The 23695-nt window shown below is 44.7% G+C and overlaps 1 protein-coding gene across 1 annotated transcript in view; it reads left to right on the top strand.

The window, feature by feature from the left end:
* The first annotated feature begins 1539 nt into the window (after positions 1-1539).
* STK32B (serine/threonine kinase 32B) overlaps positions 1540-23695 on the top strand; it is a 349018-nt gene continuing 326862 nt past the window's right edge. Inside the window, exon 1 of the mRNA XM_004432264.3 lies at positions 1540-1755. Within this exon, the coding sequence (XP_004432321.1) occupies positions 1704-1755 (52 nt within the window). The 5' untranslated portion in view covers positions 1540-1703. The remainder of the gene's footprint in view (positions 1756-23695) is intronic.

The following is a 23695-nucleotide window of genomic DNA, read 5'->3' as shown; positions in this document are numbered from 1 at the left end:
CAGCCGGCTAGCGAGTGGCAAAGGGGGACGAAACCTGAGGAAACTGTGGCCGTCCCCATTCCTTCCCCAGCCTCTTGAGGTAGGGGCTGTATCTCCTTTATCCTGCCTTCAGTGTGTTGCCTGGTGAAGACTGGCCACTCCGTCAATGCTTGTCGGCAGAATGAAAGGCAAGTAACATTATTTGTTACATGCTAGGCAGGTTACCTTCTTTTATAAATATCGTCTGATATAATCCACACAGCAACCCTGGGGAGTTAGCCTCCATCTTCCCATTTCACAGATGAACACTCCAAGGCGGACACACAGCCAGTAAATGGCAGAACCAGGTCTGTAAATGAGGCTTGTCTGACCCCGAGGCCTAGCGTTCGGGGCCAATCCTGAAACTTCAGCTGGTCGCACCGGATGGGGCTGGCTCCAGCTTTTCAGCTCTTTCCCGTTGCCTCAAAGCACAGACAGTGGCTTAACGCGCCCAGCAGATGGCAGGATGTGGCCGAAGATTCCCCGCAGCCAGGCGGGCTGGGCGGGCGGGACTGCCCCGCGCGGTAACCTGCGGGTCCCTCAGGGAGCGCCCTCTGCGGGTCCGCGCTCGCCCCACTCCCGCCCCACGAGCCTTGGGGCGCAGCCATGGCACCCCCATCTTTAGCACCCCTGTCCCTGGCGCGTCTCCGCCCGGGGTCTGGCTCCCCAGCTCCCACGGACGCAGATGCTCTGAGACCACACAATACAGTTCGGAGGAATCTCGAGGCCCACGCCCAGCCACTCCTAGGGAGAACGGTTTTGGACAAACCACGTCCCTTTTGGGCCTCAGTTTCCCCATGTACAATGAAAGGGTCAGATTGGGCCCTAAAGGGTCTAGACTCTACTTTCATTCAGTAAACATTTAGAACCACATTAAGAAGAAAAGCGTCTGTTGGAAAACAGGTAGACACACCACGGCCCAGGGTTCAGCCCGAATGGGCAGATACGGCCCAGCCAGGACCGACCAACTACTGACCCAAGTGCTCCTTTCCCTCTGAACCTGTCAGCCTGCCTCTGAGATGGGGAACGGTGATTGTTCTAGCGGCCGGTGTGTTGAGAGGTGACGTGGCATGGTGTGCACAAGGCGCGAAGCCGGCCCGGCACGTAGTAGGTGCTCACGATTCGCTTACTGCCTGGAGGGAGCGCCCCGACGCCGGCAGCACCGGGCTGACCCTGCACTCGGCTCGGCTGGGTGGGTGGGGAGGCGGCGGTCCCCCCGTTCCCGGCCCCCCTCCACCTGGGGCTGCACTCCCCCACCGTGCCCGCCGCGCCCCCTCCTCCAGGCTGCCCCCCGGGCTGCGCTCGCCCGCCGCGCCCCCTCCGCGCGGCTCCCGCCGGTTCCCTCCTCCTCCTCCTCCGCCCGCGCCGCCTCGCGTCTCCCGCCCGCTGCAGCCGGCGAGGAGCGCGGCTCGGTGGCCCCGGCGCGGGGAGCTCCTGGGTTCCCGGGCGAGCGGGCGGCGCGGCGGGCTCCCCGGGCCAGCGCAGCCGGGGGCGCCCGGGAGGAGGGGGCGCGGCGGGCGCAGTCCCCGCCCTGCGCGCGCTCGGGCCCCTCCGGCGGGGCGCGCGGCTGCAGCCCGGCTGGGCGCTCCCGGCTCCCCGCAGCCCGCAGCCGCGTCCCGCACGCCGCCCCCCGCGCCCGGCCGGGCATGTAGCAGCGGCAGCGGCGGCAGGCGCCGCGGCGGAATATGGGCGGGCACCACTCCCACAAGCCCCCCGTGTTTGACGAGAATGAGGAAGGTAAGAGGGCGCGGGCGCCCGCTCTGCCCGCCCCCCGGCCCCCGGGCATCCCTCCTTCCCTCCCCTGTGCTGAGCGCCGGCCGGGGCTCCCTCCGAGCCAATCCCCGCGTGTCGGGGCCGCTTGGGGGCCGGCGGTGCCGAGAGGGGCGCGGAGCCCCACGCCGGCCCTTGGGGGAGCAGAAGGCAGGAGCTGGCTTCGGAGGCGAGTCCGGATGTCGCTCGGGCTCCTGCTCCCGGGGAAGCCGAGGTCGCCTTCAGAGCCCGGGGCTGAAGGGAGGCGGCCTGTGTGTGTGTGTGTGTGTGTGTGTGTGTGTTGATGCTCACGACGCATTTGGTCTCGCGCACCGGCAGGTTCCGCGCTGCTCTCCTCATTCCCCCAGGACAGCCTAGGGAAACTTTTCATGGTTCAACTCCGTGACTGCGGAAAAGGCGTCCGACTGGTGGCGGCCTCGCTGGTGGAGCAGTGGTGTAGGCAGTCCCACCTCGTCTGAACTCCGGGACTGGGGGGTCCTTGCAGCTCGGGTCGCTGGAGCTCTGTATTTGGACTAGCAGACCCCCGTTTCCGGCTCTGTGTGTACGTAGGCAACTTAACGTCTCTGAAACCTTTGTTTCCTCACCTATGAGATGAGAATTATGACACCACCTACTACCTTACGGAGTTATTTGAAGCTTAACCGCTGTAATCCATGTGAAAAGTGCCTTATAAATGTAATAGTACAGAGCTCTGCACATGTTGTTTGTTGTCTGTTAACTCGGTGCCTCCAAAAGCCGGGTTTCCCACTGCGCTGGCTTCTCATCTCCACCATGCCCCACATGAGAGCTAGGACACACTGAGCACGTGCTATGTGCCCGGCTCGGTTCTAGGGCTTTGTATGTGGTCCCTCAGTCCTCACAGCAACCGGGTGAGGTGGATGCTTTTGTTGTTCCATTTCACAGTTGAAGAAAGGGACATGTCCTAGGCACAGCTTGTAAGGAACAGAGCTGGCTTTGAGGCTGGACCGTCTGCCCCGGAGGCAGTGCTTCTCGTCACAGCCCCGGGCATAGGGTTGTGCACACAGATCATGGTTTCTAGAAGTAACAAGGCTGTGGGTGGTAGTCAGACACTCCCCTGGACAGCCCCTCTCAAAAGGATACCCGAATACAGTCAATATAATTAGTGAGTCAGACCCACCTGTTCCTTTCTTAAAGGCGTTCCTAGTCTGGTGGCTCTGAATAGTCAGTGACCATGTATGGTGATAAGGACAATGAGGGGGGTCAGTGCAGGGAATTGGGGACATGAGGAGGCCCAAGGCCTTCCTAGTTCTTTAGTCTGGTGCAGGGGCAGGTGGGGAGCGGAAGTGGACAGAGGAGAGGTGGGCAGGGAGGTGTGGAGGCCCCTGTATGTGGCTGAGTCTTCCCCAGACAGGTTCATATTGACCCTGAACTTCTCCTCTGAAGTCAAAGTGCTCTTGACACAGAAATCAGCGTTTGTAGGTGTGATGTGCTATGCGACAGCCTACTTGGGGTGTATGTGGGACAAGCCTGTCCCCTTGGAGCACTCTTGTCCTGTGAGGTTATATTCAGAGCTGCTCAGACCCTATGAGAAGATAGACTCATTCACAGAGAGAGGGGACAGCTTAGGCCAAAAACTTTCTATTCTCAACAAGTCAAAGGCTTCCTATCTATTTTTGAGAAGGGATATATATTAGTCTGCTTAGGCTGTCATAACAAGATACCACAGATGCTTAAACAACAGAATTTATTGTTGGTGGTGGATTAAACAACAGAAATTCATTTTCTCACTGTTATGGAGGCTGAAAGTCCAAGATCAAGGAGACAGCAGGGTTGGTTTCTGGTGAGTCCTCTCTTCCTGGCTTACAGACGGCCACCTTCTCCCCGTGTCCTCACATGGCCTTCCTCTGTGCACTCGAGGACATATAGAGAGATCTCTGGTGTCTCTTCCTCTTCTTATAAGAACGCCAGTCCTATGGGGCTAGGGCCCCACCCTTATGACCTCACTTAACATTGATTATCTCCTTAAAGGCTCTGTCTCCAAATACAGTCACATTGGGGGTTGGAGCTTCAACATTTGAAGTTTTGGGGGACACAGTTCAGCCCATAGCAGGATCCTTTGATGAAAGCCATGGACTCTCTTCCCAGAAGAAAGCACAAACTTACACCTCACCCCCAGTTTTAGGAGTTCATGGTTCTAGCCTGGGTCAAAGGTCATGCTCTAGGTAATTTTCTTAGCATTTTTCTTTCTCTTCTATTTACAGAGGAAATTTGCCTCCCTTATATTGACAGCTATCTCTATCGTTTATCCCAGAAAATGTGCTTTAAAATATTAATTTGCAAAATAGTTGTATCTGGCATAGCCAACCTTTTGATTTTCCTGCTGTTCCTCATTCCAAAAGAGGATCAGCCCAAGGTCAACTGCCTGTTTCCGGGCAGTTGAAATACAAGGTTAGGACTCTTCTCATTGTGCCAGCTTCCAGGTCTGTGAAACATTAACTTGCTTGATTTTGCCAGTATATTCTTAATTATTTCCCTGTGCAAGTAAAACGCTGTTATTTGCCACCAATCAACTCATTATTTCATAGGCATTTACTGATCATCTTTCCTGCCCCCCCCCCCCAGCTGTGCAGCAGGAGTATGGAGAAGATGAAGGCAACATCCTGACCCTCAGGGAGCACCCAGAGCAAATACACAGCCAGAACAATGCAGAGAGCTCTGGGGGCTGGGGCATCCTAGAGGAGGGTCGCTAACCCTGGGGCAGGGAGAAGGGGTCGGGGAGGACTTCCTCTTAGACTTGAGTGTTGCAGAAATGGTAGGAGTGACCAGGGAAGGTGGGGTTGGTAGAGGGGGGAAGGGTGTTTACAGGGAGAGAGTAAAATGTGGAAAGGCAGATGGCAAAGAGGAATCATGGCTCATTGGGGAGATTGTGGGGGGTTTAGTGCTCCTGCAGTGTGGAGTGTGAGGCTGAAAGGCACAGGAGAGGGACCCTGAGTGCCAGCCGGCCTTAAAGAGCCTAGTGGCCGTGTGGTTGGACTTGACCTTATAGGCATCTATAGTCACTGAAGGATTTTAAGCAGGGGAGTGACATGGTCCGGTGAAGGAACATGCTCTCCCAAGTCAGAGCTGTTGGGAGGTTGAAGATGCAAACACCCACCCAACTAGAGCAAGTCTGGTTTGTAAGCGATTTAATACTAAACCACGGCTGAAAATTTACCATTGGTCACTTGTACCAGGACTATCTACATTCTGATGGCAAAGGTTTAACTTGCTTCCAGATAATATACATCCATGTAATACAACAGCTGTAACTTACTCATGCGTTGCATGGACTCCTTTTCATATCTAGTTGGGAATAATTATCACAACTCTGCCAGGGAGATCTCAGAATCTGCATTGTACTGGAGAGGTAACTGAGGACCTCAGGAAAATTGCCCAGGACCCCACGGCCTGTGTGTGGATGAGCTGGGACTCACACCCAGGTCTGTTTAACTCCAGAATTTGGTGCCTAACACTGTTCCCTGTACCGCCTCCGGAGGCCTATGGGAAAATTCCTCTCTCACGGATATGTCTGACCACATAGAATGAGACTAGCGCACAGATCAGGCTCTGATAGAGATCTCTTCATACAGACGTCGGTAGAAAGATAATAACAATACATTCTGACAGCACTTGAGCATTTACAATAATCATCTCAGATCCTATCTTCAAAAAAAAAACATTTGTGGAGCAGTTATATCATAATACAAGTTCTGGGAAGAAAAACAAAATCATCCACCATTCTAAATTCGTGTCAAAATTGCTTTTAAGTTGTTTTTTTCCCCCTCACTGTCCTTATCCATGTCTAGACGTTATTATGTAAGTGTACACCTACCACAAATCAAATGATTTCTGCTTATTCTCTAAGCATCAGATTTTAAGTAGTTCATGTTGTAAGGTGTTTTCAAAATTAATATTTTAATGGGTTGTAATATTCCATCAAATGGAACTATCATAATTTACTTAAATATTTTCTTATTGTTAGACGTGTAGGCTGTTATCAGTTTTCCATCTTTATAAATAAGTTGCTTGAAAATATTATACATAAAGCACTTCTCTTCTTTTAAATGAATTCCTTAAAATGAGGTGCAAGGAGTGAGATTATTGGATCAAAGGGATTGCATGCTTTTTAGGACTCCAGAAATATGTTAAATTATGTTTCTAAAGGGTTTTTATCAATGTTTTATCAATTTATGGCCAGCATCCACATTTGGGGGTATCAATTTAACAACCTCGTAACCAGCTCTGGGTATTCTCATTTTAGATTGTCATGAGTTAAAGGGACATTTAAAAATGTGTTATTTCTACATTATTATTGGGCCAGGTAACTTCACAAGCAGCTTAGAATGTGAAAGCATCTTCTTGGTGTAAATAAAAATATACAACAAAAGTCGTTTTCCTCTGGAGAAATTCAGATAGCTAATACTCCAGGTATTCAGACACCTGGTTACTGTGTTACATAATCACTCCCTAAAGCTGCAATCATGCTTCACCTGGAGGCAGTCTTTTGAACCTGGGGTGTCTTATGTCATTTGTGATTCACAAAGTGGCTGAAATCTCTGTGATGCTGGGTTTGCTCCCAACTTTGTCTCAGCTTTTTTAGAACTTTAGGCAAGTTCCCTCTGGTTACACCTTGGCTTCTGTACTTGTACCTGTTGTCACTTCTGCATCAGGTGGAAACCAAAAATATTCTGAGAAAGCTCAGAATTGCTTGGAATAAACTTTCTCTTTAATACATAGAGTATGTACAGAGATGGAAGCTAGAGAGATGCCATGTAAGGGACGTGGGTTTATGGGCTTGGTGGCCATATCTGTATGAGGCCTGTGCATATCTAATGCAGGAGTCTGGGATGTAAACCTTAGGTTTTTTTTGTGTGTGTGTGAGGAAGATCAGCCCTGAGCTAACATCCATGCCAATCCTCCTCTTTTTTGCTGAGGAAGACTGGCCCTGAGCTAACATCTATTGCCTATCCTCCTTTTTTTTTCCCTTTTTCTCCCCAAAGCCCCAGTAGATAGTTGTATGTCGTCGTTGCACATCCTTCTAGTTGCTGTATGTGGGACTCCACCTCAGCACGGCCGGACAAGCGATGCGTTGGTGCGCGCCTGGGATCCGAACCTGGGTTGCCAGCAGTGGAGTGCACGCACCCAACCACCAAGCCACGGGGCTGGCCCTAAACCTTAGGTTTTAAGATCTACGCCTCATTTGAAAATGCGTTTTTATTCATCTTGTACATGGGGATTGAGAAAATGGTCATAAATCAGTATGAGATGGTTTAGTAGAAATGAATGGTAGGATTCATTTATACCTTTCAACGCTCATAGAAAATAAGTATGGGTTTTATAAGTATAAACATGTATAAGTCGTCTCCGTGAAATCAGACATGTATATACACACTATTGTATGTCATTGATTCTAAGGCACACTTGAACATCTCTTAAACTGGGATGTGGTTTATGATCACTGCTGGCCAAGGTGGTATTTGTGATGTAGTTTTATTGTTTGCATGTGGTCACAGCTGTTCACACTAACATGATATATAATAGGTCTAAAAGGACTCTTTCAAGTGACGAGAAAGAATCACATCGATGAATTGGCAGCATTTCTTATTAGTGGTATATAAAACAATGGTGCCTTCCATGTGGATGGCGTCTGAGATTAGATGGAGTACGGCATGTTAGATGAGCCTTCTTCAGTTGCAATGACAGAAAACCAATAAGAAGTTCTTTGAAAGGAATTAATCGGCTCTTACCACCTCCATCACTACCATTCTGGTCCAAGCCAGGGTCACATCTCTTGCTTAGATTATTACAACAGCCTCATCAACTGGTCTTCTTACTTATACCCTCGCCCCCTTCAGTGTCACCTCAATGCAGCAGCCAGAGGGATCCTGTTAAAATGAGCATGGAGCTGTGTCAGTCCTTTGTTCAGCCACCCCCACAGCCCCCTCAGCAGCAAGTAAAAGAGAGAGTAAAAGCAGAAGTCCCTACAGATGCCCCTCAGGCCCTGCCCTCTCCGATCCCATCTCCCTCCTTTCTCTTAGTTATTGTCTGTCTTCCTACACTTGGTCACAAGCTCCTTAAAAGCATGGATTTTGTGTGTTTGTCTCCTCCTAAGGAGTTACAAGCTCCTTAAAAGTAGGGATGTGGTGTGATTCATTCACTGCTGTATCCCCAAGGCCTAAAAGAACACCTGTGATGTCATAGATGCCCAATAAAATTTTGATGGATGAGTGAGAAAACGAATGAATGGAAGTGTGGATCTCATCAGCCATGGCTGGAACCAGAGTCCTGAATGATATTATCAGGAATCTTGCTCCTTGGACTCTGTGCTCTCCTCTGTGTGGCTTCGGGCAGGCTCTCTCCTCATGGGGCCCCTACCACCTCCAGGCTCACAGTCTTGCAGCTCCAAGTATGGAAAAGAGAGCATCTTTTCATAGTTGTTGCAGAAAAAAAATCCCAGGGTTCCTTCTGATGGGTTCTGATTAAGTCTTGGGCCATTCTTGAACCAATTGCTGTGACCAGGAAGAAGAATGAGGCTCTAACTGGCCAGGCTGGATCACGTGCCCACCCTTGGATTCAGGGGGTGGAGTTGACTTCGCTTGAGGCATTTGGACTAAGAATGTATATGAAGGATTTTCCCGAGGCTGCTGGAGTATCAGCAGGAGAAGGGCAAGTGGATGCTGGGTGGGCAGGTAGAAACAGACAGAAGCATCTGCTCCAGCACCTGTTCTTATTGTGTTTCTGGAGACATGGTTGGGAACACTTTGGCTCATCTCATTTAATTGTGTTGATTGCATATCCACCTTCTGCATGACTTCCTGAAGAGGAGCAATTATTTCTTTTTCACCTTTGTGTCTGCAAGGCCTAAAACAGAGCCAGTGATGGCAGACAGCAGTGATTCGCTGAATGAGAGATGAAAGTAATCACTTATGGGGGGCCAATTTCTTACATTCCTCTGGGATTCAGACGCTATTGAGAAACAAATGCATAAATTTCAGACTTATTACCGGTAAAGTTGGTTGGAGGACATGCCTTGGGTCTGAGTCCAGAATGGCCTTTCTACTCCTGCCCCTCAATTTTGACCTTGAGACTTGCTTGGGCAGAGAATGAGTTGCAGAGTGGCTCTATGCTGCCAACAGCTTGGTGGCTCCCAGGCATGGTGCTCAGAGAACCCCCAAGAAATTTCCAAAAAATGGCAACCTATAGTGGTGAATGGATATCGGACTCTTGAATGTCATGATTTGGAATATCACTCTGCTTCCCACTGAGAGAGAAGACAGAGCTTTTCCCCACTGCTTTTTGGGTAAGACAAAATTCCTGTTTTATGGGACAGCAAAAGGGTAGAGAGAGGGGACATGGCTCTCCCATGATATGAGCTGGAGTGAACAGGGTGGTAGGATGGCAACAGGATTTGTGTAGAGTCTTGAGGGAAGTGTTTAAATGCCTTGAGAGAAAAAGGATGAGTATTTTAGGAGGATGAAACAACATAAGCTAGCCCTGAGCTTAGGCATTTTCCTGCGAGAATTGGAAGAAATGAAATATTCTTAGCAATACTCAGTTATCTAAAAGCTGGGCTCTAAGCAATTGCAGAGGGAGATAGAGAAATTGTTCTACAAAGAGCACTGAGGGTCCTGACACCCTAAAGGGATAATCTCTTGTAGACAACAATGGGGATAAACAGTTCAGGACACCAGAGGAGAATTGGCAGACTTGAACTACCCAAGAAGAGAAAATCAGACTTGTTAGACTGAGGTCATTCTCTTAGCCAGAGGCAGCCAAGGAAAAAGTGGAGGCCAGTGCTGTTACTGATCCTGGAATTTTCCTCCTTTCAGCCCTTGGTTTATGTGACCTCCTTGGAGTATCCTTATTCATTGAGGGTTTTGGCCTCTGGTTCATCTCCCAGAAGTGCTACATTTGTGAAGTCATTAATAAAAACATCCTGTTCTCTCAATGTGGGACATTACTGCTGTTCACCAATACCATGTTCTCATTTACTTCCATCCATACAAAACAGTTTTACTGCCCTGTCCCCTTGAAGTTGTGTAGGACCATATGGCTCACTTTGGTCAAGGTGAGCAGAGGTGACGTGTCACATCTTGGAGAAAGTATTTAAGAACTAGTAGATGTCACTTCATCTCTCTCTATCCCTGTTTGGGCAATGACAATGTTCTGGATGGTGGGACTTACTCAGCCTGGTTCCCAGAGTGAGAACAGCATGGAGAACACTACCAGCCAACCTGAAGTGGGACACGGCATTGGAATTATTTTCATTCTGCCTGAAGTATTTTCTTTAGCATTTCCTTTAGTGCATGCCTTCTGGAGACAAATTTTCTCTCTTCTAGTTGTCTGAAAATGTCTTTATTTAGGCTTTATTTATGAATGATTATTTTGCTGGATATCAAATTCTATGTTGGCAGCTTTTCCTTCAGCATTTTGAAGATATGATTCTATTGTCTTTTGACTTTCACGGTTTCATATTAAAAGACAGCTGTCAAGACTATCTTTGTTCCTTTTGAGCTTATTTGTTTTTCTTGTCTAGCTGCTTTTAAGATTTTGTATTTTGTTTTCAGAAATTTAACCATGATGTGCATAGGTGGGGTGTTCTGGCCATTTTCTGCTTGTGGCTTATGCTTCTTGAATCTGTGCCTTAGTGGCCTTGTTAGTTTTGGAGGATTCTTATTTTTCTTCTGATATCGCTTCTGATATTTTCTCTTTCTTCTTACATTATCAAACTCAAATTTCACAGGTATTAGACCTTATCACCATGCCCCATATGGCTCTGACAGTATTTCTGTTTTTTTTTTTTTTATTCTTTTGTCTGTCTTTGTTTTTAGTCTAAAAAATTTTCTTCTCACCTATTTCTTTTTCAATTACTTCAGGTCTGTTTATCTGCTATTAAGTACAATGATTAAGTTCTTAATATTAATTATTGAATTTTTCAGTTCTAGAATTACCATTTAGTTCTCTTTTATGGCTTTGAGTTCTCTGTTGGCAATTCTCAAAACTTGTCTTTAATTACTTATTAATCAAGTTTATTTTGAAGACATATTTGATAACTCCATTCTTTGGTAACCCTCTATTTCTATTGTCTATTTCTTTTAGATGTGTCTTGTTTTCTCATTTTCCTGGCAGTTTTTTTTAATACATGCTGGGCATTATATAGGAAATAGTATAGAGATAATTTGAGGCTTTGGATGATGGTATGTTTCCTCAGAAGGGTTTTCCTTTTGCTTTCTGTAGGCAGCTAAGGTCGAGTGCCAGCAATTGCGTTTCATCTCAATCCTCGCAGAGACTGAGATGATTGGACATCCTGTAGGGACCATTCTAGTCCATTTCACGTGCTCTCCTAGAAAGTAGCCCTTTGGTGTCCTTATGGAAAGCCCGGGGTGTTTGCTGAGACTCTTCCTCTTTGGTAGGCTCTGACTTTTAGTATTTGTCTCATCTCTGACTCCTGTGAGTGTTCCAAAGCCTGCTTGCCTTCTTAGCCTCTTGGAAGCTGCTTTCAGATTTGGCAGATGCCTCTTGAGGAAGAGTGACCCCAAATGCTGGACCCATCTCTTTGGGCTTTCATTTTTCATGGATATTCAACCTGCTGTTCCTCATTCCACTGATAGTGCTGATTCCTTCAAACAGATTTTTAAAGATATATTTTGTACAGTTATTCTAGTTCTTCTCAGCAGGAAGGTTGACCAAAAACATGAGTTGACCAGAAGCAGAACTCCTCTCCTCGGTATGTATCTGTGCATAGAGCCTGCTAATTTAAAAATAAGCTCTCTGGGATACCTGTGTCACCTTAGATGTACTACCCACCTCTCCTTACTTTTACAACCATACTTCTTGAAAAAAACAGTCCCCACTTTCTCATGATAACTCATTTCTCAGCTCACTACGTCTGACTTCTCTTCATCATCTCAGTGAAACAGCTCTGACCCGGGTCACCATGATCTTTTGGTTCTTAAAACTAGCAGATGTAAGTCTTTTCTTTCTTGGACATAAGAAAATGAACTCACCCGTGAACTCACGATGCAACTGAAGAAAGAGAAGATGTCCAGCTCTATTGAAGCTCCCTGAGCAAGCCTCCCCCGCGCCATCCCTTTCCCATGCTTTCTCATTCCTAAACAACCAGTGTTTAGAGTTTATGGTTTTTTGAAATTTATAAAAAGGGTACCATGTTTTATGATTCTTCTGTAATTTCCTGTTCTTGCTCAAGATTGAGTTTCTGAGATTCATCCATGCTACTATTTATAGCTGTATTCTATTCATTTTCACTACTGTGTAATGTTCCATTATGTGACTATAGCATGGATAGTGGGCATTTGTGCTCTTTCTAGTTTTTGACTATTGTGAACAATGCTGCTATGAACAATTTTGTATGTGTCTCCTGATGTACACATGCAAGAGTTTCTCTAGGATATATACCTATAGGAGAATAGCTGTGTCATTGAATAGGTGTGTGTTCAACTTTATAAGATAATGGCAAATTGTTTTCCAAAGTGGTTGTACACTTTGAGAAGCCATGTACAGACATTCCCACATCATTCCTACATCAGGACTGTTCTAAATAAATATGAAGTCCATGAATGCAAGCCACATTTATAATTTTAAATTTTCTAATAGTGACATTATAAAGGTAAGAAGAAATAGGTGAACTTAATAATACATTTTATTTAATCCAATATACCTAAAATATTATTTCAATATCAAAATTATTGAGATATTTTACATTCTTTTATTCATACTAAGCCTTTGAACTTGGGTGTGTATTTTACACTTAAAGTGTGTTTTAATTTGGACTGGCTACATTTAAAGTGTTCAAATGCCACATGTGGCTAGTGGCTACCATATAGGACAACACACCTTTACGTCCTTCCTAATATTTAGTATTATTCACTGTTTTATATTTGCCAATTGTATGAGCGTAAAATGGTATTTTATTGTTGTTTTAAATTGCATTTCCTCACGAGTAAGGTTGAGGTTTCTTCATATATTTAATTCCTACTTTTGTGAAGTCCCTGTTCAAAGCTGTGTTAATTTTTCTACGAGAAGTCTGCCTTTTTTGATTGATTTGTGGAAGTTCTTTACATGTTCTAGATAACTCTTCTCTGTCAGTTGTATGTGTTGCAGATCTTTGCTCCTGTTTTGTGATTTCACTTTTCGAGTCCTTTACTGTGTCTGTTGATATCGTAAATGTCTTCATTTTAAGCTAGTCATACTTATCAAACTTTCCTTGTCATTTATATCTTTGTGTGTAAGAAATTCTCCTCTAGATTCTTAGAGATATTCCCCTATTTTTATGGTAAAAGATTGAGGCTTTGCCACTCGGATTTGTGCTTGTCATTCTTGAAGCCATCTTTTCCCTTAGTCTCCAGAACATTACGCTCTCCTAGCTTTCCCCTGCTTCCTGGCTGACCCCTCTCCATGTCCTCTGTGAGATCGGCCTCCTCTCCCTGATAGTAAGTCTTGGAGTTCCTCCAGACAGCACTTGGCCCTCTTCCTTAGTGCTCTGTGCTGTCTGCCCAGGTGATCTGGTCCACCCCTCCACGATCAGCCACCTGGGTGCATTCAGGAGACAGAAGCCACACCAGTTTTCAAAAAGGGAAAATGTCATAGAAAGAATTGTCACTAGTAAAATGGTTACCTACGAAAAGGGGTCAAAGAGGACTCTAGGAGGTACAGAAGTGGCAACTCCGGCAAAACAGCTGCTCCTTCCAGGGCTGAGGGTGAGTGAACAAGGAAAGAACTCAGACACTTAGAAGAGGACCCCCCTCCACCCAGGCTGTGTTTCTGATCTCTTTGGAGAGGGCTGGCTGGCCAGAGGAAAAGGGAGCCCACTGGGTGGCAGAGGAACTTTCCAGCAGGTGCTGGCTGCCGCTTGTCCACGAGGGTCACTAGGTGAGGGCACACCTGCACACCTGTCTACTGGCTGCCAGGTGGAAAAGAGCACCCTGGAGGTGTGGTCTGGTCCGACAGTGTCTCTCTTGCGCCCTCTATTGGCAATGCCTAACATGAAGCCCTCTGGAAAAGGAGAAATGTCTACAGGGTTCTCTGCTCTATAGTCACAAAGCAGTGGATTTGCAGATGAGAGATGATACGTTAATAACTGGTACATATTCCAATATGAAAGTGACTCAATAATTTATTTCCTTAATTGATATTTTCCTTCTGGGCTCCAAAACTCTGTTCCTATGTATAATTCCACTTGGATGTCTCGAAAGAATTAATACCTCAGATTCAAAATGACCTCAATCAGACTCATGTTCTTCTAGAGTTTCCCAGCTTCGTGTCTAGTACCATTATCTATCCAGTTGCAGAAGCCAGAATATCTCAGGTTTCCTCGACACTGCCATCTCCTTTAGCCCCACAAATCCAATGCAGCTGGCTTGATTTTACCTCCCAGATATCTCTCAGATCTACCTCTGTCCTTCCGGCCACACCATCAGCACCTGCACTCAGGCATCGCCCCCCTTTGGGACTCCGGTGCTGCCTCTTGACTGGCCTCCCGTTCTCCCTTTGTCCTTTCGGCATATCCTCCATCCAACAGCCAGGATTATAGCTTTAAGTCACCAACATGATCATGTTAGTCCCATGCTCCACGGGCTTCCACTGCCCCCAGGGGAAAGATTAGGGACTGTAACATGGTCTCCAAGGCCCCGTGTGGTGTAGAACCTGCCCACCTCTCCCATCTCATCTCATCTTGGGTTCCCCTTCACTGTAGGAGTTAAATTACTCAGTGCACTTCAAGTTCTTAGCCCAATGCCTGGCACATGCTCACTATCCTGTATAGTTAGCTACTTTTCTTCTTCTTATAGTCAATGTTACTATTTATGCTCTTCACCCACATGGGCATCCATTCAATTTCTTGTCAGTTGCATGCTCTCTCTTGCCCCAGGGCTGTACTGTATGTGGTTCTCTCTGCCTGAAATGCTCTTCCAACCCACCCCGCCCCTGGCTTGGTTATCTCCCGCCCATCCTTCTTCAGGGTGCCTTATCGATTCCCAGACTGGGTCAAGATCCCAGTGACCCCCTCAAGTTACCATGTGCTCCTTCATTGCCTTCATCGCGATTGTACTTCTGCATTTATTCGTGTGAAGACTTCACTACAGGCTGTCTCCTCCATGAGCCCAGAGTCTCTGCGAGGACAGGGCCTGTGACTCTTGTAGTCCTAGTATGGGTCCCACTGCTTTACAAAGTGTCTGTCATTGTAACTGCTTGTCCTTGACCATCTGTCAGAAAAGACTAAGAAAAATCACCATGTAACCTATGAAAGTTTACAGATTCCCTCCCGGTATCTCAAGGAGAAGTCTGGGGAAAGGGAAAACCAAATTATATTTAAGAAATAACTACTATGGGCCGAGCATTTTCTGTACACAATTTTATTTGATCTTCAGAATACCACTGCCAAAGAGGCAGTGTTAGCTCCATTTTATACCTGGGGATATTGGAGTTCTGAGAGGTTAACTACATTGTCTTAGGTGATAAAGTTGGGGTGCTTGGTCTCACTTCTTTCTGTATAATGGAAAACTCTTTCCCTCATGCCAATCTTTCCCAAGACTCAGTCATTTGCATCCCACCTGCAGAATTATTTTTTACCATACCCATGTATTACCTATACTATTATTTATTTAATACTTTTTCTATCTTGACCGATTTTACTTTAACAGAACTTTTTACAAAGGAACTTGATATTTCTAGCTTAAATTGAAAATGGATTAAGACTTCGGTAAATAGGAAGTAAGATAAAGTAAGATAGATGCAAAACAATGATATTCAGTGTAGCAGGATTTGGGGGGCCTCTTTAGACCCGTAGTTTGTGACTTGCTGAATGGATATGTGTTGAATGGACTTATAACGAGTGAACTGTCAGTAGTACTGGTCAGCAGTGTGTGGATGCAGGGGTGGGGCAGTGGGGAGATCCCCATGGTGCGCCCAGCTCAGGGGTTTGCTTGTTAGCTCGAAGGCAGAGGCAGGTCCCTGAAGAGGTGTGAATATCACACTTTCCTTCCAACATTGGGGCTGCAGCTGACGCTCCTGTAATCGGTTCTCTTTCTGTCCAACCACACTGCAGCTTCCAGCCCAACTTAGAGGTAGGATATGGGCCTCTGGGCTCATGTGTCTCTGGGATACACCACGCCCCCTGTCAGGTCCCTCATGGAGTCTTCCAGCAGGGATGCCCCTTACATGGCATAGTGGTTAAGAGCACAGACCCTGGAGTCAGACTGCCTGGAGTTCCTGTCCTTGCTGAGCAACCTCGAGTAAGCTTCTTCACCTCCCTGACCCTCAGTTTCCTCATCTGTAAAACGGTGATTAAATGGTACTTATTTCATAAATCGCTGTGAGGAGTAAATGAGTTACCATATGTAAAATGCTCACAATATAATCTGGCACATAATAGGTGCTGTGTAAGGTTTATTAAATAAAATTAAGTTCTGTGACTGAAGAAGCTCACTACATAGAGGTTGAAAGCACAGACTTTGGGGTTTCACAGGTTTAAATCTTGCTTTCTCTGTGTATTGTCTGTGTAACACTGGGCCGGTGACTTAACCTCTCTGAGCCTCAGTTCTTCCTCTGGAGAAAGGGGATGTGGCCTGTCACGGTCACCATGGGAACAGAATGAGGTGATGTATGTCCAGTGCTTTGCACGGTGGGCGGCGCCGGCAGCCCCAAATATGTGTGTGGCGAGGAGTGAGGTGAGGGCGGCTGTTGCAGTCAGCCCCAGGAAGGAGGTGGTTCCTCCTTCCTCCCCGCTAGCTTCCAATCCCCACCGTCAGGAGCTGCTTGCACATTTCCATTCTCCTAGGAAACAGCCTGCTCTGACAGACTCTGCCCTCAAAGCTCTCTTGCCTGAGTGCTCATTACCTCTGTCAGGAAAGGCAGGGCCCGTTTTTAGAAGCCTGACTCTGGCAAGTCGAGTGGAACCAGTGACTGGAGACCAGCCATCCTTGCGTCTGTGGTCGAGGCCGCTGATGTGGATCAAGCTGCCTCTCCAGTCTTGTTTCTGCTCAGTTTCTTGGCAGCCCTACGGAGGGCTTGGGGGCTGGAGTGGGGTTTTAGAGAGGATTGTATGTTGGGCCCCTGTCTTACAGAAAGTGTCCATCATCTTAGGTGCTTGAGGGGAAAAACAGAAAAAGACTTTTGCATGACTAGTGTTGTGGATTCAGTCGAGTCCCCCCAAAAAGGTATGTTGAAGCCTAACCCCCGATGCCTCAGAATGTAACCTTATTTGGAGATACAGATGTAATTAAGTTAAAATGAGGTCATTGGGGTGGGCCCCAATCCAGTAGAATTGGAGTTCTTATAAAACGGGCAAGTTTGGACATAGAGGCGGATGCACACAGAGACGCCAAAGAAACGTGAAGGCAGAGACTGGGCGATGCGTCTCAAGACAAAGAACACCAAAAGTTGCAGGCAGTGCACAGAAGCTAGGAGAGAGACACGGAACATATCTCCCTCAGCCTCAGGAGCACCCACCCCGCTGACCCCTTGATCTTGGACTGCAGTCTCCAGAACCGTGAGAGAATAAATGTCTGTTGTTTTAAGCCCCCAGTTTGTGGCGCCTTGTTATGGCAACCCCAGGAAACTGACACACGTAGTTTTACCTTTATGTAGTAATTTCAATGCAGCATTTCAGAGGAGGCCCCAAACCACATGTGGGAAGTGTTTCCAGAAACGGCAATTTCTGAGACCAATCTTGAGAGAAGGACAGGAGGGAGGGGCAGTTAGCGTTGAAGGGGAGGTCATGTGGGAAGGAAGGAAAAGAGCCGGGAAGGTGGGGCTGGGGAGGCCCTGCAAGGCAGAGGGAGCAACATGTGCAGAGGCAGAGTGGGGGGAGAGAGCAGGACGGTGTTCAGCACCCCAGAGTTATGGGGAGTGTGTGGTGGGGGGAGGCGAGAGGGAAGCTGTAGAGATGGGGCCACAGACTTGGGCCAGAGCCGGGCGTTAAAGAGGCCAGACTGTCTTCGTCAGCTCAGGTTGCCACAACAGACACTGCACACTGGGCGGCTGAAACAACAGACGTTCATTTCTTACAGTTCTGGACCCCGGGAAGTCCAGGATCACGGTGCTGGTGAGAGCGCTCTTCTGGTTTGCAGACAGCTGTCTTCTCCTCATAGCCTCACGTGGCAGAGAGAGCGAGCTCTAGTCATTCTCTTCTTATAAGGACACTAATCCCATCCTGGGGGCCCCACCCTCATGACCTCGTCTAAACTAATTACCTCCCAAAGGCCCCACCTCCAAATACCACACCGTTGGGGCTTAGGATGCTACATATGGATTTTGGGGGGGACACAAATATGCACATGTCCATAACACTAAGGAATTTGATTTTTATTCTTAGTTGGCAGGGCTGGCTACATGATTTGTGAGACTTAGTTCAAAATAAAAATGTGAGGTCCCTTGTTCAAAAACCAGAAAAATGCCATTAAAGGTACAAAAGTATAAAGCTTTTTCCTTTCTTTCATGGTCTCTCTCGGTTTGTCATGGTGTTTTTTATTTGCTATTTAATAGCATTCTAGGTAAACGCAGTTTAAAAATTTTAATTATTAGTGAGAATTTTACCATTCATCTCTCTATTGTGCAATGCCAGTTTTAAATGCAAATACAAGAGCATTTAGCTCATGGGTGGAATTGCCAAAATGACACAATTCGTATTTCACAGTACACACGTGCACGTGCATTTCATTCTTACCAGAACAGTGGAAACACTGCACAAAATTAACTCAATTGTTCTAATTTCCCTCCTTGATACAAGCATGTTCTCCCAGAGCTCTCTGCCTTCAGCTGACTGATGAGTAGGGAGACCGAAAGGGAAGGGAGTATGGGTGTCCCATCTTTTCCTTTCCTTCTCTCATCATTTCAGCATTAGCCAGTAGCTGATGCAGGGACGTAACATAGTAAGAAAGGGTATGACAGGGTTCCTTGGTCACTGCGGTCTCTTAGCACACCACTGCCTTCTCTCTGCTTTTGAGGCAAGTTAGTTCTGGTTGGAACAGAATGCCTAGTCTCTTAGGGCTGTCAGTGCCCCTGCTTACTCGGGTGTAGACAAAGCACACACTTAACCTGGGTCTTACTGAACCTCCACACATCGTGGTTTCACCAGAATTCTGTGCTCATGGAGTGTCACAAATGCTATATGTGAGCGGGGAACAGGCACGCTGAGTGCATAGCCTCTGCTCCTGCGCACACTCCATTGTAATCCTTCACAAAGCAACATTTCATGGATAAAAGACAGCAACCCCACCCTGTTACACCGAACCAAGCGCCGGCCCTTCTGAGCACAGAACTCTGTGTGCCCAGGGAGCTGGCCCTGTTAGCAGAACATGAGGAGACACTAATGGTTTTAATCCGGGGAGTGATGTGACCAGGTTTTCTTTTTACAATGATCATGATACCTGCAGACTGAGGATGGTTGGCAGGGGGAGAAATTGGTGGCTGGGAAGACATTGTAAAACTCCACAGGCAAAGGAGGAGGGTCGTAATTGGGTATGTCTGCATATATGTAGTTACTGTTATCTCCATATATTGATGTTCATATGAACACAGATATACCTGCAGATGCTTTACGAATCTTCCAGTCCTGTCGCCCAGTGGAAAATGCCCGTGAGTTCCCACTTATAGGCAACACAGCTTATCGAGGTCAACAAAATCACGGCACAGCAGAATTTTCTGCAGTTCACTTAAGTGGTATAAGACATTTATAAATCCCATTTAAAATGTAATGATTTTTAAGCACATTTTTTAAACAAAATTGAAAAGTCACTGCATGTCATATTTAATAAGTTGCAGCACAGTTTCTTAACCCTCCTCTCCAGAGTATAATTACTGCATCAATCTTCCTGGAGAATCAAAGGGAGCTTAGTAGAACACACCTTTCATGCGTTAACCAGAATTGTGTTTGCTTTGGATTTGCATTTAAAAGTGATTTGCATTGGCATTTTATTTCTTCTAGAAAATAACAAATGTTTCTGATCTTTCTGAGGGATCCTGGTCTTAAAGTGAGGTTATAAATCTTGCAGAGCTTCTATTTACCAGTCCCTTTTATTTCTGTGGCATGATGGGTAGGGAGAGAAACAAAACTATAATTTACGATTATTTTCCTTTCTTAGCCAGCAAATAAGACACAAGATCAGGCCCTGGTGTGCAGGTTGGCAATTTGGTTTGTTTTTTGGCTTATGCCTCTGAGTTGCCCCTGTGGGAGATGCACTCACTCCCCGTCTTTCTGGCTGTGTTTATCTGTTTGTAAGTAACGGGAACATTGTGTTAGAGTTTGAAAATCTGAGGCCTATAGGGCAGAGGTTCTCAAATAAGATGTTGGTTTGAGATGAGTTGATATTAGTATAGTATATATACTATACAAGTATATAAGATGTACGTGCTAGCTATTTAAAATACCACTAGATTACAAACCACAAGGGAAGAGAGCAAGTGAAGAAGAAAGGAACAGAGAAGAACTACTAAAACACTGAGAAAAAGGAGTTAAAAAATGAAGTAAGTACATATTTATCAATAGCTATTTTAAAATACCACTAGAATATTATACGCTAACAACTCCCTCATTTTTTTTCAAGGCTCAACCTGTACCCTGCAGGTTCAATTTTAATTGCCAATCCAAAATTACATGGATGTCTAGAAGGAACCTTACGCTTAGTGCCTCCCAATTGAACGCGTGCATTTCTGCCCCATCCCCAGATCTGCTCCTTCCTGTCTTCCCCACCAGCGAAGAGCAATTCCATTCTTCAGTTGCTCAGGCCAAGACTTTGCAGCCACCCTTGACTTTTCTCTTCTCTGCACATCACACCTGCCCTCTTACCTGCAGCCCTCCCATTCGTATTCCTGCCCTCCCATCTTTCTCTACCACCGTTTCAGCAAGACAGCAAGACAGAAATCTAGAGCTGGAGTCCAAAAAGACTCACCTCTCTCATTTGTCTCAGGCTCCCATTCCCAATTCTGTTTATTTTCAGTCCTTGGAATTTATTGAGACTTATGTGTCAGCATTTGATGTACCTTGATAAACATGCCATGTACTCTTGAAAAGAATATGTATAGCGATTGGTGTAGCGTTCTATAAATGTCGCTTAGGGATGTTCAAGTCTCCTGTACCCTTAATGAGTTTTACTGCTTTTTAGAAAAAAGTTAATTACAGAGAGAAGAATGTTAACATCTCTATGTATGATTGTGAATTTTTCTATTCTTTTTAGTTTTGTCAACGTGTGTGTCTTGTGAAATATGTTAATAGTTATATAAACATGTAGGATTACTTTGTTTTCTTGATGAATTGATACTTGTATCATTATGAAATTATCTTCTTTACCTTTGAAAGTATTACTTGTTTTGAATTCTACATGGCTGCTGTTAATATAGTCATACCAACTTTTTTTTCAGTTATTTTATTGAGATTGTAATGGTTTATAACATTGTGTAATTTCAGGTATACATTATTATTTATCAGTTTCTGTATAGACCGCATCGTGCTCACCACCAACAGTCTAATTTTTATCCGTCACCATGCATATGTGCGTGCCCCTTTACCTCTTTTGTCCACCCCCCCACCCTCTGCCCCTCTGATAACCACTAATCTGTTCTCTTTTTCCATGGAATATAGTCACACTAACTTTTTAATGCTTAGTGTGAACAATAGTAAATCTTTTTCCATCCTTCCACTTTCAATTGTCTGTATCTTTGAATTTAAGCATCACTTTAAACAGCATATAGTTGGATCTTCCTTTATTGTTTTCTCTGAAAACTCTGCCTGTTAATTGGAGTATTTAGTTTGTTTATGTTTAGTATAATTTTTGATGTGGTTAGGTTTAATTCTGCCACCTTGCTACTTGTTTATTTGTTCCCTCTGTTCTTGACTCCTTTTTTCCTTCTTGTATTTTTTGTTAACCTAGTTTTCTTTTTTTAATATTCCATTCTATCTCAACTATTGACTTTTTGAAGCTACACCTCTTTATATTTTTCAAGCAGTTGCTGTAGGGATTACAGTAGACACTCTTAACTTATCACAATCTGAGTTGAATTAATGTTATACCACTTCATGTGTAATGTTAAAATCTTACAACAGTGTAATTCCATACCCCCATTTTCATCTTATTTTGCTGTATATTTTTATTTCTGCATATCATATAAAACCCATCATACATGGTTATTATTTTTCTTTATTTATCAATTTATTTATTTTCTTTATTTATCAATTGTCTTTAAGAAAAGAAAAAATGTTTTATGTTTATCCACATATATATTATTTCCAGTGTGCCTAATTACTTCCTGTAGATTCAAAGTTTTATCTTATATCATTTCCTTTCAGCCTGAAATATTGCCTTTACCCCTCTGGTAACGCGGGTCTGCTAATAACAAATTATTTCTGTTTTTATTTGACTCAAATATCTTTATTTCTTCATTATATCTTCATTTTCATTGGACACAGAATTCTAAGTTGCCTTTTTTTTTTTTTTAGCACTTTAGAGATATTCTATTATCTTCTTGACTTTGTTGTTTCTGATGAGATGTCAGCCATTATTCAAATTATTGTTCTCCTCTATGTGACTTTTTTAAATCTCTGGTTGTTTATTTTTGACTTTTATCAGTTTGCTTATGATGTGCCAAGATGTAATTTTCTTTGCATTTATTCTGCTTAGGGTTCACAGAGCTTCTTGGATTGTGAATTGATGTTTTAAATCAAATTTGAAAAACTTTTGACCAATATTTTCTCTCTCTCTGTCTCTGTCTCTCTCTCTCCTCCTTCTAGCATTCCAATAACATGTATGTCAGATCACTTGATAGCATTCTGCAGACTACTGGGGACTCTGTTCCTTTTTTTGGCTATGTGAATGTTAAATATATTTTCTTACTCTGCTGCAGTTTGGGTACTTTTCTATTGCTCTGTCTTCAAGTTTACAGACTCTTCTGCATTATCCAGTCTACTCTTTCTATTAAATGAACTTTAAAATTTAAGATTTATTTTCCAGTTCTAGGATTTTCATTTGCTTCTTCTTCAGATTGCCCATATCTCTCCTGAAATTCCTCATGTGTTTGTCTACTATATTCTTTTTTTCCCTATAAATTCTTTAACAATTCTGCTAATTTCAACATCTTAATCAAACCTATATCTGTTTCTGTGGACATTATTTTCCAGACCATGGGACACACTCTCCTGTTTCTTTACGTGTCTAGTAATTTTCTTTGTCTGCTAGACATTGTAGCTGGTATATTATAGAAGATGGTACATGTAACACTGAACTCATCCATGGCACAATAAATATTAGCTAGAATTATTATTTTAGAATGTTTTATGACTACTGCACCATTGTATACAATTAATTTTTTATTTCAGATATTGTATTTTTCAGTTCTATGATTTCCACCTGGTTGTTGTCTTCCTCTGAAGAGTGTTGAGTTTTGTTCTACTAGGAAAATAAGTTACTGGCAGTTCATTTTGATCTTTAGAGTCTTAGTTTGAAGTTTTGTGAAGGTAGGTATCTTTTGGCTTTGCTTTTTCATTTATAGTGTAGCCTTTGCTTCTGGAACTTGGTACTTACTCTTACTGGTCTGAACTTGAAGACCAAACACTGTGTCCCCAACACTGGGAAGCTGCTGAAGTTTCTGCTCAGCTCTTTCGATTTTTCACCTGTTCTTTCACTGGACTCTTTGGAGTCTCACCTCATTCATGCCCATTTCAGGAATCAGCCAAAGACTCCAAGTGGAATTTGCATGCACATTTTGTGGCATTAGAATTAATCATGTCTTGTTGAATTATTTCTTTAGTATAAATTCCAACAGTGTGATTATTGAAATAAAGAGTGTGAATGTCTTTATAACTTTATGACTCGTAAGACATTGACATCCCAAAACATTTATCTTCAGTTTTGTAGCCACCAGGACAGCATAAGTGTAACAATTGTACCAGAACTTCTCT

The sequence above is a fragment of the Ceratotherium simum genome, chromosome 8 (genome assembly GCF_057802395.1).
Source record: "Ceratotherium simum simum isolate JZ-2026a chromosome 8, ASM5780239v1, whole genome shotgun sequence".
Lineage (NCBI taxonomy): Eukaryota > Metazoa > Chordata > Mammalia > Perissodactyla > Rhinocerotidae > Ceratotherium > Ceratotherium simum.
Note: the sequence above shows the minus strand (reverse complement) of the source record. Positions and strands in the feature narration are given on the sequence as shown.